Source organism: Syngnathus acus, chromosome 3 (assembly GCF_901709675.1).
Source record: "Syngnathus acus chromosome 3, fSynAcu1.2, whole genome shotgun sequence".
NCBI lineage: Eukaryota > Metazoa > Chordata > Actinopteri > Syngnathiformes > Syngnathidae > Syngnathus > Syngnathus acus.
In genome coordinates, this window is record NC_051089.1 from 2,091,102 (window position 1) to 2,105,946 (window position 14,845).

General features: G+C 39.3%; 1 protein-coding gene across 5 annotated transcripts in view; it reads right to left on the reverse strand.

The window, feature by feature from the left end:
• LOC119121061 (protocadherin-9) overlaps positions 1–14,845 on the reverse strand; it is a 106,190-nt gene that overhangs the window by 13,691 nt on the left and 77,654 nt on the right. For 2 of the 5 annotated variants that reach the window (XM_037248440.1, XM_037248439.1), the window contains one exon: positions 10,685–10,760. The exons of 1 other annotated variant lie outside the window; for it this stretch is intronic. In XM_037248440.1, coding sequence (XP_037104335.1) covers positions 10,685–10,760 — 76 coding nt within the window. Of the gene's footprint in view, positions 1–10,684; positions 10,887–14,845 lie in introns of all 5 variants that reach the window. 2 more of the 5 variants (XM_037248437.1, XM_037248436.1) reach the window with 1 other exon arrangement.

Sequence of the window (14,845 nt, forward strand, 5' to 3'; positions counted from 1 at the left end):
AACCTGTCAGCCCTGATCCTCAGAAAAATAGTGACTCACAGAGCTTTTGGCACTAAACCGTCATGAATGCTGAATACGCGGCGCAAATGACATAATGGCCACAACGCAAACAGCCACGTCCTCTCTTCGCTTCCAAACAGCTCTCGTACCCAAGGGAAAGGTCACAACGACCCATTTTTAAAAGCCTCAACGCCAACTGAGTCATATCGTGGGGGCATCGTGGCTGATCGTGTGACATCGTGGGCCTTTCCTCGGATCTGTCAACAAATGTGAGGGCTTGTCACTTAACTCATTCACTGCCAACCCAGTTCATATCTTTAACGTCTATAACTGTCAATGGTACTAAATGTCACTTCATTTCAAACATTCTCACAAAGTTATGAAGTATGAATCTTTTAATTACTCATCATATTGAAGTCACATTAAAAACAATGATATGAGTTTTGTTTTGGAGCCAGCTATTCTATGACTTTTTTTTTTTTCCTTTCAACTTTGAAGTTTCTGTTGCGGTTTTGGAGTGCAGCAATCGTCAAGCAAACATCTGCTTTATTTACGCACCACGGATTGGGATGCTATCCAAGTCGCATATGGGCCCGCTGATACAATAGGTTTACTCTCTTTCTCTTCTGCAAACCCATCTGCTGCTCTTCTTACATCATGCCTCGCTGTGCATTTTGCTCGTTTTCCTCGGCAAGAAGTCATTTACAAAAAAAAGTTGGTTCTAATGTGCAGTTGGAGGCTCCATTAAATTTAGCTAACAATCTTTACCTTAGTGTCAATGTGCAGTTGTTTAAGTTAAGCCGCCATAGGCACATTGCACTGAAGACTCTTTTATTAAATATGAAAGGATTTCAAACTTCTCTGTTGTTCACGCATTCACACTTGTTGCTCTGCAGTACCAGAAATTTGGTCCATCCATGCAGATTGCTTTTTTCTTGCACTTGACTGTGAGAAGACTTAAATACAGAATGTGTATAATGAGAAGATGTTGTTTTTCAAAAACTGGTCCATAAAGAGCTCAAAAAGCCTGAATGTATTATAAAATAAACAAAGCCACTTTTTGGTTGCGTAATGTAACAGTTGAAAGTATTTTCAATGATAGGATGAGTTTAGTCCAAAATAGTTTTCTCTTTCCAGCATTCTACACCAAATTCTCGTCCCCTCACATATAAGTTACTATTTCTAATAGTTAACTCCAATCTACATTCCAAAAGATATCATAATGTATATTTAAAAAAAAAGAAACATGTTAAAAAAAAAAGTTTTTTATTCTAGTGGTGAAAAAAAATCGTATTTTTATCCAAAACCTCTCCATTTGTGTATTCTGTTTTTTAAGCAGCCTATTTGATGGGCCTATTTATGAAATGGCAACAAAGAGACACACAAGAAAATGCTGCTTGTTCCCCTGAGCATAAAATAAGGAAATTCAATCTTGCCTTAGAATTCAAGCACTGAGGTGAGTGTTTAAGCAAAGTTCCAGTTTGAACGCAGGTAAAAAGCTGCTTTCTGTTCAAATGTGACTTTGAAATACATCATCTGCTGTGAGCTGTATACAGCAGGTCTGCTGAAAATATTTTCTCGACTTAGCATGGATGACTTGACTTCTTATTCACTTGAGAAAGCTGAAGCGTGAGCCTCTCATTCTAAAAACCATGAAATTTGCATCTCATCACTTTGAGCTCGGTGTCAAAGGGAGAACAAACACAGAGCAAACAAATATCATTATGCAGATCGGCATCGAGTCTGTTCGCTCGCTATCTTCGATCTCGAGTCTGCCTGCATGCAAATGTCATCCCATTCTTGACGATTTTTGAAAATCAATTCAAATTAGCGCAACGTGACAAAAGCCCTCGATTGCTGCGACGACCCATTCGCATTATGGCGCGCTATGAAAATACATCTGCAGGTATAACAGGGCTCAAGTTAACTCGGAAACAATGTCACGTCATCTTATCGGATTTGTTCCTTGGTGGCGGGGTAATTCAGCCTGGACAATTAGCTTCAGCTTTTTGCTTCAGGCTCTCGAGAGCAGGGGACACGGCGCTGACAGACAGGACTTTTATTCCGGCACCAGACAAGGGCTGTGGAAAGGGGCTCCTTTTTGGCATTTAAAACACCTCCACTCACTCCCGTGTCATGGGAGAAGTGACAGACCTGACAGGCTCGGTCCCTCGGGAGCCAGCAGGCGTCTTTCCAATCTCCCCGGGTCAGTGCGGGGGTGAGACGCCAGTGAGGAGCTTCTGGCTAGGAACACTAATTATCATAGCTGCCTTGCATTTAGCAACACTGTGTAGAGCACAAGGTATTGTGCACCTCCTGGTCACGCTGTCAGATAGCTCATAGGATGGCCTCTAATTGTGCAGAATGTAATGCTTAGGGTGCAAAGGTTTGGGGCTGCCAAAGGCAACTTTCCACATCACTGGCGAATGCAAAATAAAGGGTGGGCAAAGCATTTTTTCCTAACACCCTTCCCCCAATTTGTTGGTATTGTTTGTGTTATGTCATTAAAAAAAATGTTTGGGGTGGGGTTGGATTTGAGGATGCCATGGTGTAACATGTTTGTGTAAGAGAACAGCACGGCACTACACTACACAGAAAAGCCCGACCGGGCCCCTAACTTATGATAATTTAATGAAAGCTTGAAGGCAAAGTTTGAGGCATTGGACAAATATAAATATTAATTAAGACACTTGGGACTTGTGTGAAAGCTCCTTTTGCTGTAAGCTGTTGCCATATTAAAGGAAATTGGTCTGATTTTTTTTGATGTAGCTTGGAATATGCATTGGAGCTTCAAACATGAACTTCTTATGAACATCCGCTCATTGATATGGGAAGGTTGAAGATGGAGTTGGTTGAACTTACAAAGGGTGCAGCCAACCAACTTGCGATGGTTCTCTTTAATGAAGCCACAGCTTTGCTTTGGACTTGACATGTCACAGATCTTTAATTAATGCATCAGAATAGCACAAACGCTCACCATTTGACTGATCAATCACCTGATCACACAATACCAGTCTTCTATATTAAAGCTCCTTAATGGGATACAGAATATCAATGAAACATCAGGGTTTAGGGCCCTTTCAAGCGCGTTACTCCCACACACTCCGTCTTACATCATCCATCCATCTTCTTTTCAAAACCGCTTTTCCTCATTAGGGTTGTAATATTCCGTGTATTGAAATGAATCACTTTGATGGTAGAATTCAGATGAAAATGCAAACACAAAAACTCTTTTTTGTCGCGGGCCGCATCATCGTCATAGTTTCCTTCGGAGGGCCAAAACGGTTAAAATATTTAAAAAATGAATGTAAATAAAAATTGCTAGCAATAACTCTATTTTTTAAAAGTTTTTAATTTAGGATTGACACATGAAGTCGATGATGACATAAAATGATGTGGCCCCCGGGCCTTGAGTTTGACACCTATGATGTACATGAAATGTGTGCTATCACAGTGCTAACCAGCCCTGTTTTTTTTCTTTTCTGAATTAATTTCAGAATTGGGATGAACATGATTTGTCACTGACAGAGTAAGCTTTGGACTTCAAACTTTGATAAATGTTTCAATTTATAAACAATTTCAGTCTCATTCAAATTCCACCCAAATGGCACAGCCCAACACATCCGTTTCAATGTTTCCACCTGTAATTGATTGTGTAAAATTTCATTGTCATATCACTGAAATGTGAAGGTTAGGGCACTTGAGACACCTGTCAATCATGACATTTAAGTCTAAAGATCGAGGGACTTTATCTGAGACATTCCAGGTGTCTCATGTCCAGAGGAACGTCTACTACCACCTGTTATGCAAATCGGAATCCGCCCTCTGTTTACTACTAGAGTAGTTTTATATCATAAGACAAAAAAAAAGTTGACTTTTTAAACTAAAAGAAAATGTTGTATTCAGCTTTTCGGGGATTGCCCTCTGCCAAGTATGTGCCGCACACTTGATCTGGTTAAGTCTGTCTAGCATGCAAAATGGGGAGGTTGTAATGGAAGAAGATTAAAGGCTATCTCTCTCACCTAGTGGCAAATTCCACACCAGTAAGCAACGGGTGACTTGTCAAGCTTTGGATGGCATTTTCAGGGATTAGCTCATGCTTTTAAGGTTCAAGCAGGACACAGCAGGGAGGCACGGTGGATGGCTAGTAACACGAGATGGCAAGCGCAAGACAATTCATAGTTGAGCAGAACTCTCACACCCACACATGCATTAACTCGTTCACTGCCAACCCAGTTCATATCTTTGACGTCTATAACTGTCATTGAATGAGTTAAGGTTGCGTGTTCTTGGCAATAGTTGCTCAGCTCCATGTGTAATGTTCTCTCAACATCCTCCCTGAACTTTTGTTTCTTTATAATCCTCACACAACATCGCACGTTTAACACATGTTTGTACTCAGTCGATAGCTGTCACTTCAGGCGAACTTCACAACATGACTTCTTTTCTCAGGTTCTCAACAGCTTCAACCGAGATAATGTTATATTTCTACATCAATTCTAAATTCTCCATATAGCCTGTAATCGGCACATTTTTGTTATCACGGCATTTGATCTCAGCGCCAAGACGGGTTAAGTGATAATCAACGAAGGGCCGCGATACGGTAATAACTCAATTTCAAGACCTGTTTCCCGTGTTTCAAATACACACCGTCGCTACACTAAACAAAGTGTGAAAAACGTCATTGAAATTCACGCTGAAAGCTTTTACAAGCTTTTCTCCTCTGAAATGCGCTCTGCTCTGCGACTGACCTTTTGCCTTCCATCACTTACAAGATCAGAATGCATTTGACTCCCTGAGTGATTACTTCATGCCCTGTCGGCTCACCTTGAATTCAGCTGTGATCTCGTATTTTCAATGCGATATTATCTTTCTCGCCATTTTTAGGGGTGCCTCCATGTGCATGGCTTCCAAAAATAAAGTTTCACCGTCCTTGCGAGACCACGCCCTTGTCAAACTAAATCACTTCTCACTCATCCTATGCTATCACCAGGATATCTAAATCATCTAAATTCTCCTCGTTAAAATTTGTATTTTAAATTAACTTGCAGAGAAGAGTTACTACGGCAATTTTGTTTTTCGAAAGGTTTCTTTGCATGCACTTTTACCGCATCAACATCAGTTGAAAAATGTTTGTGTCTGTCTGTCTGTGTGTGTGTGTGTGTGTGTGTGTGTGTGTGTGTGTCTGTCTGTGTCTGTGTGTGTATAGAATTATTCATCAATCAGAATAAATGAATTTTAATGAAAATCCAACAAGTTCGAGCAATGTGACCGCAAAGCATTAATAGTTAATAGCATTGTTGTTTTTTTATTGTATTATTTCTGAACAATAGCAGATAAGTCACGACAAAAAAATGACAAGTAACCTGTCATTCTTGGCAAACGATAATCTCCTAAATAATAAGGGCGCGTATTTTAGTTTTGAGCAGACTTTGCAAGTGTCTATTTAATGCAATCAACTTCAGTCTTTGCATTCAAAGATTATGTTTAACATTTATAGGGTTCTTCACAGGCAAGCAAAACAACAGCAGATGAGCATCAGCATCAGAATTTAGTTCATGTTCCTTCATCAGCACTTCTGAAATGGTCTGCCTTGTGCCACCCAATAGCAAAGGATTAATTTCTACCACCGAGTCTGCCACACTGAGATAAATTCATCGGCGTAAAGGATAATATAGGAAGCACAATAAAGTTCTTTGTAAGAATAACAACATAAAAATATTGAGGAGCCCAGTCTGAGTGAAACTTTGGTGACCCGAATACAATGTTGTCTTACCATACATACCCAAAGGATTAATTTCTTTCTTACAACAAGAAAATGTTAAATATTAGCTATGGCTGGGTGGTTAGTAATTCTGTAAAAATTACATTTGATGGACAAAATCATCCAAGCGTACGCAGTTAAATTAGCACGTTTTTAAAATGGAGTCCATTATTGGATTTTTCTGGCATCACATTAATTGATCATTTTAACTTTTATAATAAACAGCATCGTCCTTTGCACACAATGGCAAATACATTAGCATCAAGAGAAGCTGATCACGTAACAACAATCCACTAGAGAATACAGATTATAATGACAATGATTGCAAGATTTAGAGAAAATCATTTCCTATTTTACAATCTACCCATTTCTGATGTAAAGTTGACAAAGAAACAATCTTCCATTCATCTTCGACAAACAAACGATACTACCTTAATCAGTCTTTAATCTAGTCAATTGGATTGACTTGATTTGGAGTCAACAGTTTGTCTTAATTGCAAGTTATTAAACAGCTACTTGCCAATTGCTATGTTTTGCCACTCTCCCGGGGACCAAGAGTCGACTATAATCCCACATTCCTAGGAATCTTCTTCTTCTCCTTACTGTGACTAATCATCTTAGAGGATGCTCTTCATCAGGCCCCCGTCTGCTCACCCAAGCTGTTGGCACTGACTAGGGCGATAATGACTGAGGCGAGTTTGAGACGATGTTTACTGGTTGACAGCAGCACCCCGCTTCCGCCTGTATGCTCCAGCAAGCATTTCCATTTAGTTGGCTTCTCAAGCACCTGTCTAATTTCTCTTTGGAGACAGAAATCCTTTAAAGCCCATTGTATACGAGGGCAACATATTTACAGAGGCCAATAGAGAGGAGAGATTAACACCGCTTCCTGATATATGATCTAAAGCTGTATGGAAAATTATACAAGTAGAAAAAAAAGTTTGCTTTTTTGGAAGAAGAAGAATAATCTAAAGCTCTTGCATTGTCTTTCCAAACTGAAATGAATCACACGAAAACGAATCAGTGGCACTTGTGAGTAGCAATTGTGCTGCATGGGGTCGTACGCCTGCCAAACTGACAGCCTGTTATTGTTCCTCCTAAATTGTTGAAAGACGTGTGAACTACAATAACAACATGGCTGCCGGGAAAGAGTTCAGCATTTCAGACATGTCTCCACTCTTGTCGCAACCACTATCCAAAATCAGTATGATCCCATTGACTGAAAAGCACATTCTTAAAAGTGTTTCCAAGACAACATTTCCTATTTACACTGAAGTCTATTTCAAGTTGTAAGGGGGAGATTTTTTTTTTCTTTCTTCAAGCACAGATCTCCCACAGAATTCCATTGCAGCTTTCACATTTCCAACTGTAAATCAACAATTAGGTTTTAAATCTAACTTGTAGTGTACTGTGTGGTTACAATGACAATAAAGGTAATTTATTTTTATTTATTTCATTATAAATTATTTACATTTTTTATAAAAAAATCTTAAATAAATTTCATATATTTATTGTATTATCTGCGGCATAGTACCAAGTTGTAGCCGAACATATTTTGCATCTCATAATATAACTTTTTTTTTTTCCTGGCTAACCTGCCAAATGTAGTTAGTGTTCGGATGTTCCGGTGTTTTCTGCCATAGAGACACATCAGGTGCATGTTTTCCTCCTGTATGATGATACATGACTGTGAGGGATTAATCTGAAATATTCATGTGAGTAATGGCCATAATGGTTGCATTTTCAACAAACGTGTCCCTTTTCTAGCAAGCACAGTGACAGCTTCTCAAGGCGGAGTTGTAATATACGATTTTAAATAACAACCTGACCACTTATCCACTCTGCCTCTGCATCGTTTCAGTCACCTAGTTGTCTCTGTGCATATATCATACAACTGCTTGGATGAAATATTCACATCGCTCATTCTCAAGAGGTTTGACGTCTTTGCAGTTCGCTGCAACATCAATAATATGGAGGTTGTAATCATCAGTGGAAGAACTGGGAGAACGTCAATAGAGGCCAGTTGAGTACATTCAACTTCTCGTTGCCCCACCACACCCCAAAAGTAACTTCATACATTTGAGTTATAAAAGAAATTTGCTTTCTGATTATTGGCAAGCATTTTATTTTTTTAAATAATTTGAAATTGTAATTGTTACTTGGGTTTCTCTTGCATCTATACTGTCAAAGATTCAACTACAGTCGTGTCAAACTCAAGGCACGGGGGCCAGATACGGCCCGCAAAGACAAAGTCGAATTTATATGCCAATTCCAAAATTTCATTTTTAAAAAAGATATTGTTAGCAATTTTTATTACCATTAATTTTTATTGTTAAATATTTTATTTGATTTCAATATTTCATTTTTAAATATTTGAACAGTTTTTACTAGTCTCTGTTTTGAAAACTAGTTATCAGTTTGTTGTGTAGCCTATACAATATATGCAATATGAGACGTTCATACATTTACTTGGGTTGACAATTTTAATGGCCCTTTGAAGCAAACTATGACTATAATGCGGCCCGTGACAAAAAAAAGTTTGACGCCCCTGAACTACAGTATATCAGTCATCCGAATATTCATACCACAGTGTGGATGTTACTGGTTCTAACTTTATGCAGATAAAAGACTAATTACCACACATGAGAGCAGACATCACACTTGAAAAGCAGCCGGCGTGTGCAAGGAAGTAGTGCAGCACAACACATCTTCCCCCTGTTGTGTCTTAACGAAAGGAAGTGTCGAGATGCGGCGTGCTGACTCATCTCTAGGTTCACTGTAAATATGATTCATTATAGATGAGTAGATGCAGTCTTTTGCTCAGATCACTATGAATTTTGTATTTGTTGAAATGCAAATATGCTGACGAAGATTTTTTATTGCCTCTATACGCCTTTCGTTATGTAAGTACCTAAAGAAAAAAAGTTTCCTCTGTCACATTTCTTACAGGACTGAGTTGACATTATAACTGTCTTAAATAATGTCCTTGTCATATTTTGTGGACTCATTTGTAAATTTGATATACCCTGAAGAAGAAAGCGTAGGAGTTTGGAAATGTCGGTTGAGTCTAGCCATCAAATGCCGTAAGGTGGCAGGTTAACTCAAATTCAACATTCACTCATTTGATTGGCTGGCATCCAAGCGTCATTAAAATGACTTTTCAGATCCAACAGTGGACAGAGTAAAAATGCTTAAAGATGTTTTATAGATCATCAAGCACGCCTATATCTTCTTGGCAACGGGGTATTTGATTCACGATTGTTGTAATAAACTCATGTCCGTTGCGGATTTTATCATTTGTTTATGTATACATCAATATTATGGCGCTGCATGATAAATGCTTATAATTCAAATCCGTGAAGGAACTACATTTCTTGCTCAGGTCTGTCATTAAAAAAAAAAAAGCTTACTCCCTGGATTGTGTTAACTAAGAGATCGAAATGCTTTAAAGCATGACAATGGCGAGCCGTTGCGTCAGTGCTTCAGCTTTTTACCTGCACTTGTGTTCTTATCTGAATAATTAACCAGTGTGTATTTAGTTTCCTGGCTCACTTCATTGGCTCCTTCAACACCCAAGTGTCCCTCTTGTTCGCATGATGCTGTTGGTGTCCTTGTCGCGGGAGGGCGCCCACATACTTTAGTACCTCTTGAGAGGTCAGCTTTGGAAAATGTCAGCTTGCTTTTCTGTCTTAACTCTTTTGATTTTCTTTACTTGGATTGTGCCTGCTTGAACCATTCAAACGTTGTTTCTTTGATTGAGAAATATTTGAGGGGAACTTTTTCATTTAGTTTCCACCTGTATTATTTACTTAATAGAGATGTTTTTGTTAGTCTAGTAATTTCCAAAACAATGTCCGCTTTTTATTTGCTGTATTAAAGTGCCTGTGAATTGTTGTTGTGCATACCGAAAGTTAGTTGCCATGTTCACCGTTGCTTTTTCTTCATATTTTCTTAAGAAGATGAAGAAGCAACTCCCGCCAGACGTACATAAGAACGCCACATTCAGAATTTTTGAATAGCCTGCGTGAAGGGATGCGCTTAAAGCCTATTTTGTTGCCGACGACCTCTAATGTTTATGCTTTTCGGATTTTTTTTTTTTTGTAAAACCAATTCCTCGAAAAAGTTTACTTTTTTAAATGGTCTGACTTAGAAGGAAGAAAAATATCTGGTGAAGTGAGGTCAAAAATGAAACAAACAATCGAGGGAAACGCTAACAAGAGGAACGCTGTACATATGATTTATCCTGCTTATCTATAAATACAGAGCGAAACGTGCCATGTATGGATTATTCATTATTCAAATCATCAGATGCTATTTAAAAACACCCTGAGTCAAAGAGGCCAGCATATTACTCACTTTAGTTCACGTGTCAACTACAACTCGATCCGCTACAATTGTGTCAAAGAGCACCTTTGCTACTCATGCTACTCGTTTTTCCGTCGCGCCGACTCCTCCGCCCTCGCAACACAACCTGCCACCGACCTTGGGGCGATGCGCTTGATCTCTACGCACGCCTTGCCACTTAATGATAAAATGAAAAAAGTGGGTCAGAGATGTACATCCCCAGCAGAAAGTTAACATCTTCAGAGCACCTCGACTTCCTACTGGGAAATCATCTCTAAATAAATCCAATGAGTTTCACAAATAGGTGAAGAGCCTTCGGGAGACCCAGGTTGGCTCTTGGGAAGCACCAACATGTCTGGATGATTAACTGAGAAATGAATGACCTGCTCATGTATACACTGGAAACCCACTTGAGCAGTTCCAAATGAAATCATACTTGAGAACTTGTGTTCTTAACCACGTCTTGTATTCTTCAAGTCCCTTTTTATTTTCTCACACTTTTATCACAAGCTGGAGCTCTCTTGTTGAATATGCTAAGATCAAAAATCTGTTTGGACACCAAATGCTGAAACTCACCAGAGTTGGGATCAGAGTTGCCGTCTGCTTCGGTTCTCTTGTCGGGGGAGGCCTGCTCGTAGAAGTCGTCTTGCGCCTGCACCAGAGGGAGAGGTTGTGTGAGGAGGGAGCCACTGCCAACGGGCTCGTGCTCCCCCAGACCGCTGTCACTGCAGCTCTCCTGGGAGCCGTCCGGCAGGTGAAACGTGACGCGTCGCTGCGACTAGAACCAAGAGCACACAACAGAGCCTTCCATGTTAGTGCTCTGCCTTTTTTTTTATTTTTAGTTTTTTTTTAGATAATTATCATAAAATTATTTTAATTATTATTTAATTATAGATTTCTATTTGTGCATTTTTTCTGCTTTTTTTTGGGTTTTATTTTTATTTTTTTTAGATAACTATCATAAAATGAATATCTATTTGTGCATGCTTTCAGTGCTGCAGTTGGTAATACGTCGCCTTGGATAATTTAGACTCAGTAAGAAGAGGGGTTGAAAATTGGTTAATAATTAAACATTGATAAAACGATGCAGTTTCAGATTTATGGCTGATTTTAGACTTGGTGTTGTAGTTGTGGGGCCCGTGGGGGGGGGGTTAACAAATGCAAAACAGTCACGTTTCACTGCACAGTGAGACAACCCATATTAGCAAGAAAATTACTCATCACAACAAAAAAAAAGTGAAAAAATGTGCGATTGTATGTAACAGCAGACATGATTAACAAAGAGTACAACACAAAGCTATTCGTGGCAAAGTGTTAGCATGTCATAAAATGGTTTACTCAGTGCTGTCGGTTTGATTTGGGTTTGCAAAGTCAAAGTGGAGTTAACAAAATTATTTGACGGAGAAAGGAACTGGTAATTATTGGTATGCGGGCACTCACACACTCAGCATGCGCACACAATCTTTAAAGCCGACTTGATTGAATTTCCAACGACTAATTTTGATTGTCTTTTCCCTCCAGCTCTAATGACATTTTCCTGCGGCTTTTTCATAAGTCCAGACCCAAGCCTCCAGCTAACCTTTTGTGGGCAGAGCGAGGTGTTCGTGCCATATCATTGTTGATGACAGACAGGCATGGCAGCTTTTACAGTAATTATTGGCAAAAAGCAAAGGTCAGCCAATCTGCAGTCTAATGTAAATGACCTCATTATATATTTAAAATTGCTCCGAGAACATGCGGCATTCAATCCAACTAAAAAAGATGTCTAATAATAGAAATAAGAATGAGGAAAAGGCTGCCTGGTTGAGGGAGGTGCGAGGGGGGTGGTCTTGCAAAGAGAAATATGCTTCCTTCAGATTAAAATACTTTCATAGTGATGGATGTAAATAATGGATGGGTGCATTTATGGGTACAGGAACAACAGAATGGAAAACCGAGGGTGGATGGAAACTACTCCCTTGATAGATCATGACTTGACATATCACAAGGCAGGACTGGACCTGACTTGCCCAAATCCAAATGACTTGGGACTTAGCTCAGACTCGAATGTAACTACTTGAGACTTATGTGAGACTTGCAAATGTGTGAATTGATTCCATCTCTGAGACGTGGCCGATTGTACGTTTGAAGATATTTTCCGCGTTCTGGCTTGCCGACTGTCGGTTGTAATAATATTAGCATAAACCAGCTTTAACTGTCCCTGCTGCCAGTTTACAAGCTATTATGGCTTATCACGCCTGCTAACCCTTATTATCTGCTTGTTTTTTTTTTTTGAATAATTTCCCTGCACAAACACACACAAACACTGTCAAAAAAAATAAATAGAAGCAGGTTATTACTGCAAGGTGACATGTAAAGCAAGCTTGCATACGATGAGGAAGAGCTGGAATAACATTTGCCCTTGCTATGCAAACTGTACAAACATTTAGCCGGCATGATCAGAAGCCAGTTTTGCACACGTCATCCAAATGTCATCCAAGTCAACATAAATCATCAAAGAGGAAAATGTCTGAGCCCTCTACAGACTAGTTGTAGCTGTAAATCTTAGCTAGGCCTATAAAAGTAGATGGTTGCATTCCAAATGAATTTAAACTGCGCCGGCTTCATTGATTCAGAGCTCGGCTTTTCATATTAAAATCAAGAACAAACAAGTAGCCCTTTAAACCAAAATGGAATATTGACTTTTAAACCTGCAATCTGTGTTTAAAACAGACTGAAAATGCAATGCATTTTCCAGCATCTCGTCCTTTTAAAAATGAAAAACGTTTTGCCAGGCCTGTCAAAATAAAGACCCACGCCGTGTGACAGTAAAGACACGTCTAACAATGTTTCTTTGTACACTTTCCTTCCTCCATCTTTTCGCTTCTGACCACATGGAGCGCAGTGTTAAAATCCAAAACAACTTGTGTGTGTGGTATTATTTCAAGAAAACACTGTATAACATTGCAATCTTAAAGGGAGATGCTCGTACACACACACACTGAGCAGAATGTTAATGCTCAGACGCACACAATTGCACAGCCAGAATGCAACCTCCTCACCCCCCGCCCCACAAATAATCTTATCTTGCAGCAGTCTGACACCTGCAGTGAGAGAACACATCCTACGAGTGTGTTCTCACAATCGCACCGCTAAGGGAGATCAGTCATGCGGGAGAGTAGAACTCACAAGATCTCTTTCCATTCCTCCCCTCTATTTCCTTGGAAGAACAAAGGTGCGCTGCCATCTGCTGGTCACCTTTGTAAATACATCTAAAAAAAACAATGAAATAATCTTGATGCTTTGCTTCAGCCATCTTTGTTTATGAGGAAGATTAATATTAAGTGACAGTTGAATCACAGTCTTGCCTATTTTGGATTTTTACGCAAATGACTCGGCTCGCTCTGACTCAGTCTGTCCTGTGGCCAGGTTCGCAGGCTTCCACATTTAGTTGTTCATTTAAGAAAGCGATGCTGTAAACTCAGCATATGTTTTAGTCACATTTCGATGAGTACTCCTTATCTCTGCATGCATTCGCATTAGACCGTCTTGCTTCAAGAACTGATTCTGCCAACATGAATGCTCGTCCAATATTCTCACTGAGCTGGGCTTGCTTATCTGATTCATGTGCCAAAGTTGGGAAATGAGGGTGATGAGCACAGTCCAAAAGAGTAATGTGAGTTATAAAAGCAAAGCACTGGGATGAAATGCACTAAATTATTGACTTCTTTTCCCAAGATGTGTCAAATTCTAGTCCTTTATTGGCTTAAGGATTATTTCCTTGTTTTTTTTTAATGTAAAAATAAAATGGTGGAAAGTGTCGGAATTCAGACCAGGAAAAGGTACATGTAATCATTTGACTAGATTGAAGCATTTTCGATTCAGATTGATAATTGTTCATATTTTTAGCAACCTCCGCAACTTGTGCCTCCATCTAAAACACAGTGCTTTCACACTTGCTGTCTCGGGTGAAGCTAACATCTCACTACCGCTCGCTCTCCACCTTCACTCTAAATTTGGGCTGTCGTTAAATAAAGCTGACTTCAGGTTACTGAGAACTGCGAGATTGGAGTAGTGCAACCTGCTCTGTGCGCCTGAAGCAGGGCTGGAAAAATCTGTTGAACTGCCACAGAGAATCAGCAACATGTTAACCTCTTCTGATTCATTCATTGGCACTACTCTCTGCTGGCATCTCCAGCCGTAAAGCGCGAGAGACAGCACAGCACTTCTTCTCTCTGTGACTTTCACAGTGAGAAGAGAATTTGCCAGTCTGGCGACTGTTGAGTACTGAGCAGAAGTGCCGAGGATCATGAGCACTGAACATGGGCCTTGACATCTCAAATTATAATAATATTAATAATAATAATAATAATAATAACATAGTAATAATAATAATGTACTACTGATAATTATAATATTAATAATAATAACAATAACACAATACTAGTACTACTGATAATAATAATTAATAATAAATAACCACAGCACAATTTCATACTACAAACACAAAACACCTTAATAACCTTAATTATAAGTAAATGGTTATTTTTCATCATTCCATTTGTTATTCAGTCATATTTGGTGGATTGCTACCAAGTTTAATGGACACGATTTTTTTTCTGGTGGCCTGAAAATACTAATGGCAACACGTTTTTGTCTGGCATCTCCTCTGCATTTTACAACCTGTAGTTTTTTTAAGCAACATTACGAAGCAGCAGATGTCCGCTTGACTTTTAACAACTTTTGACGCTCAAGCGC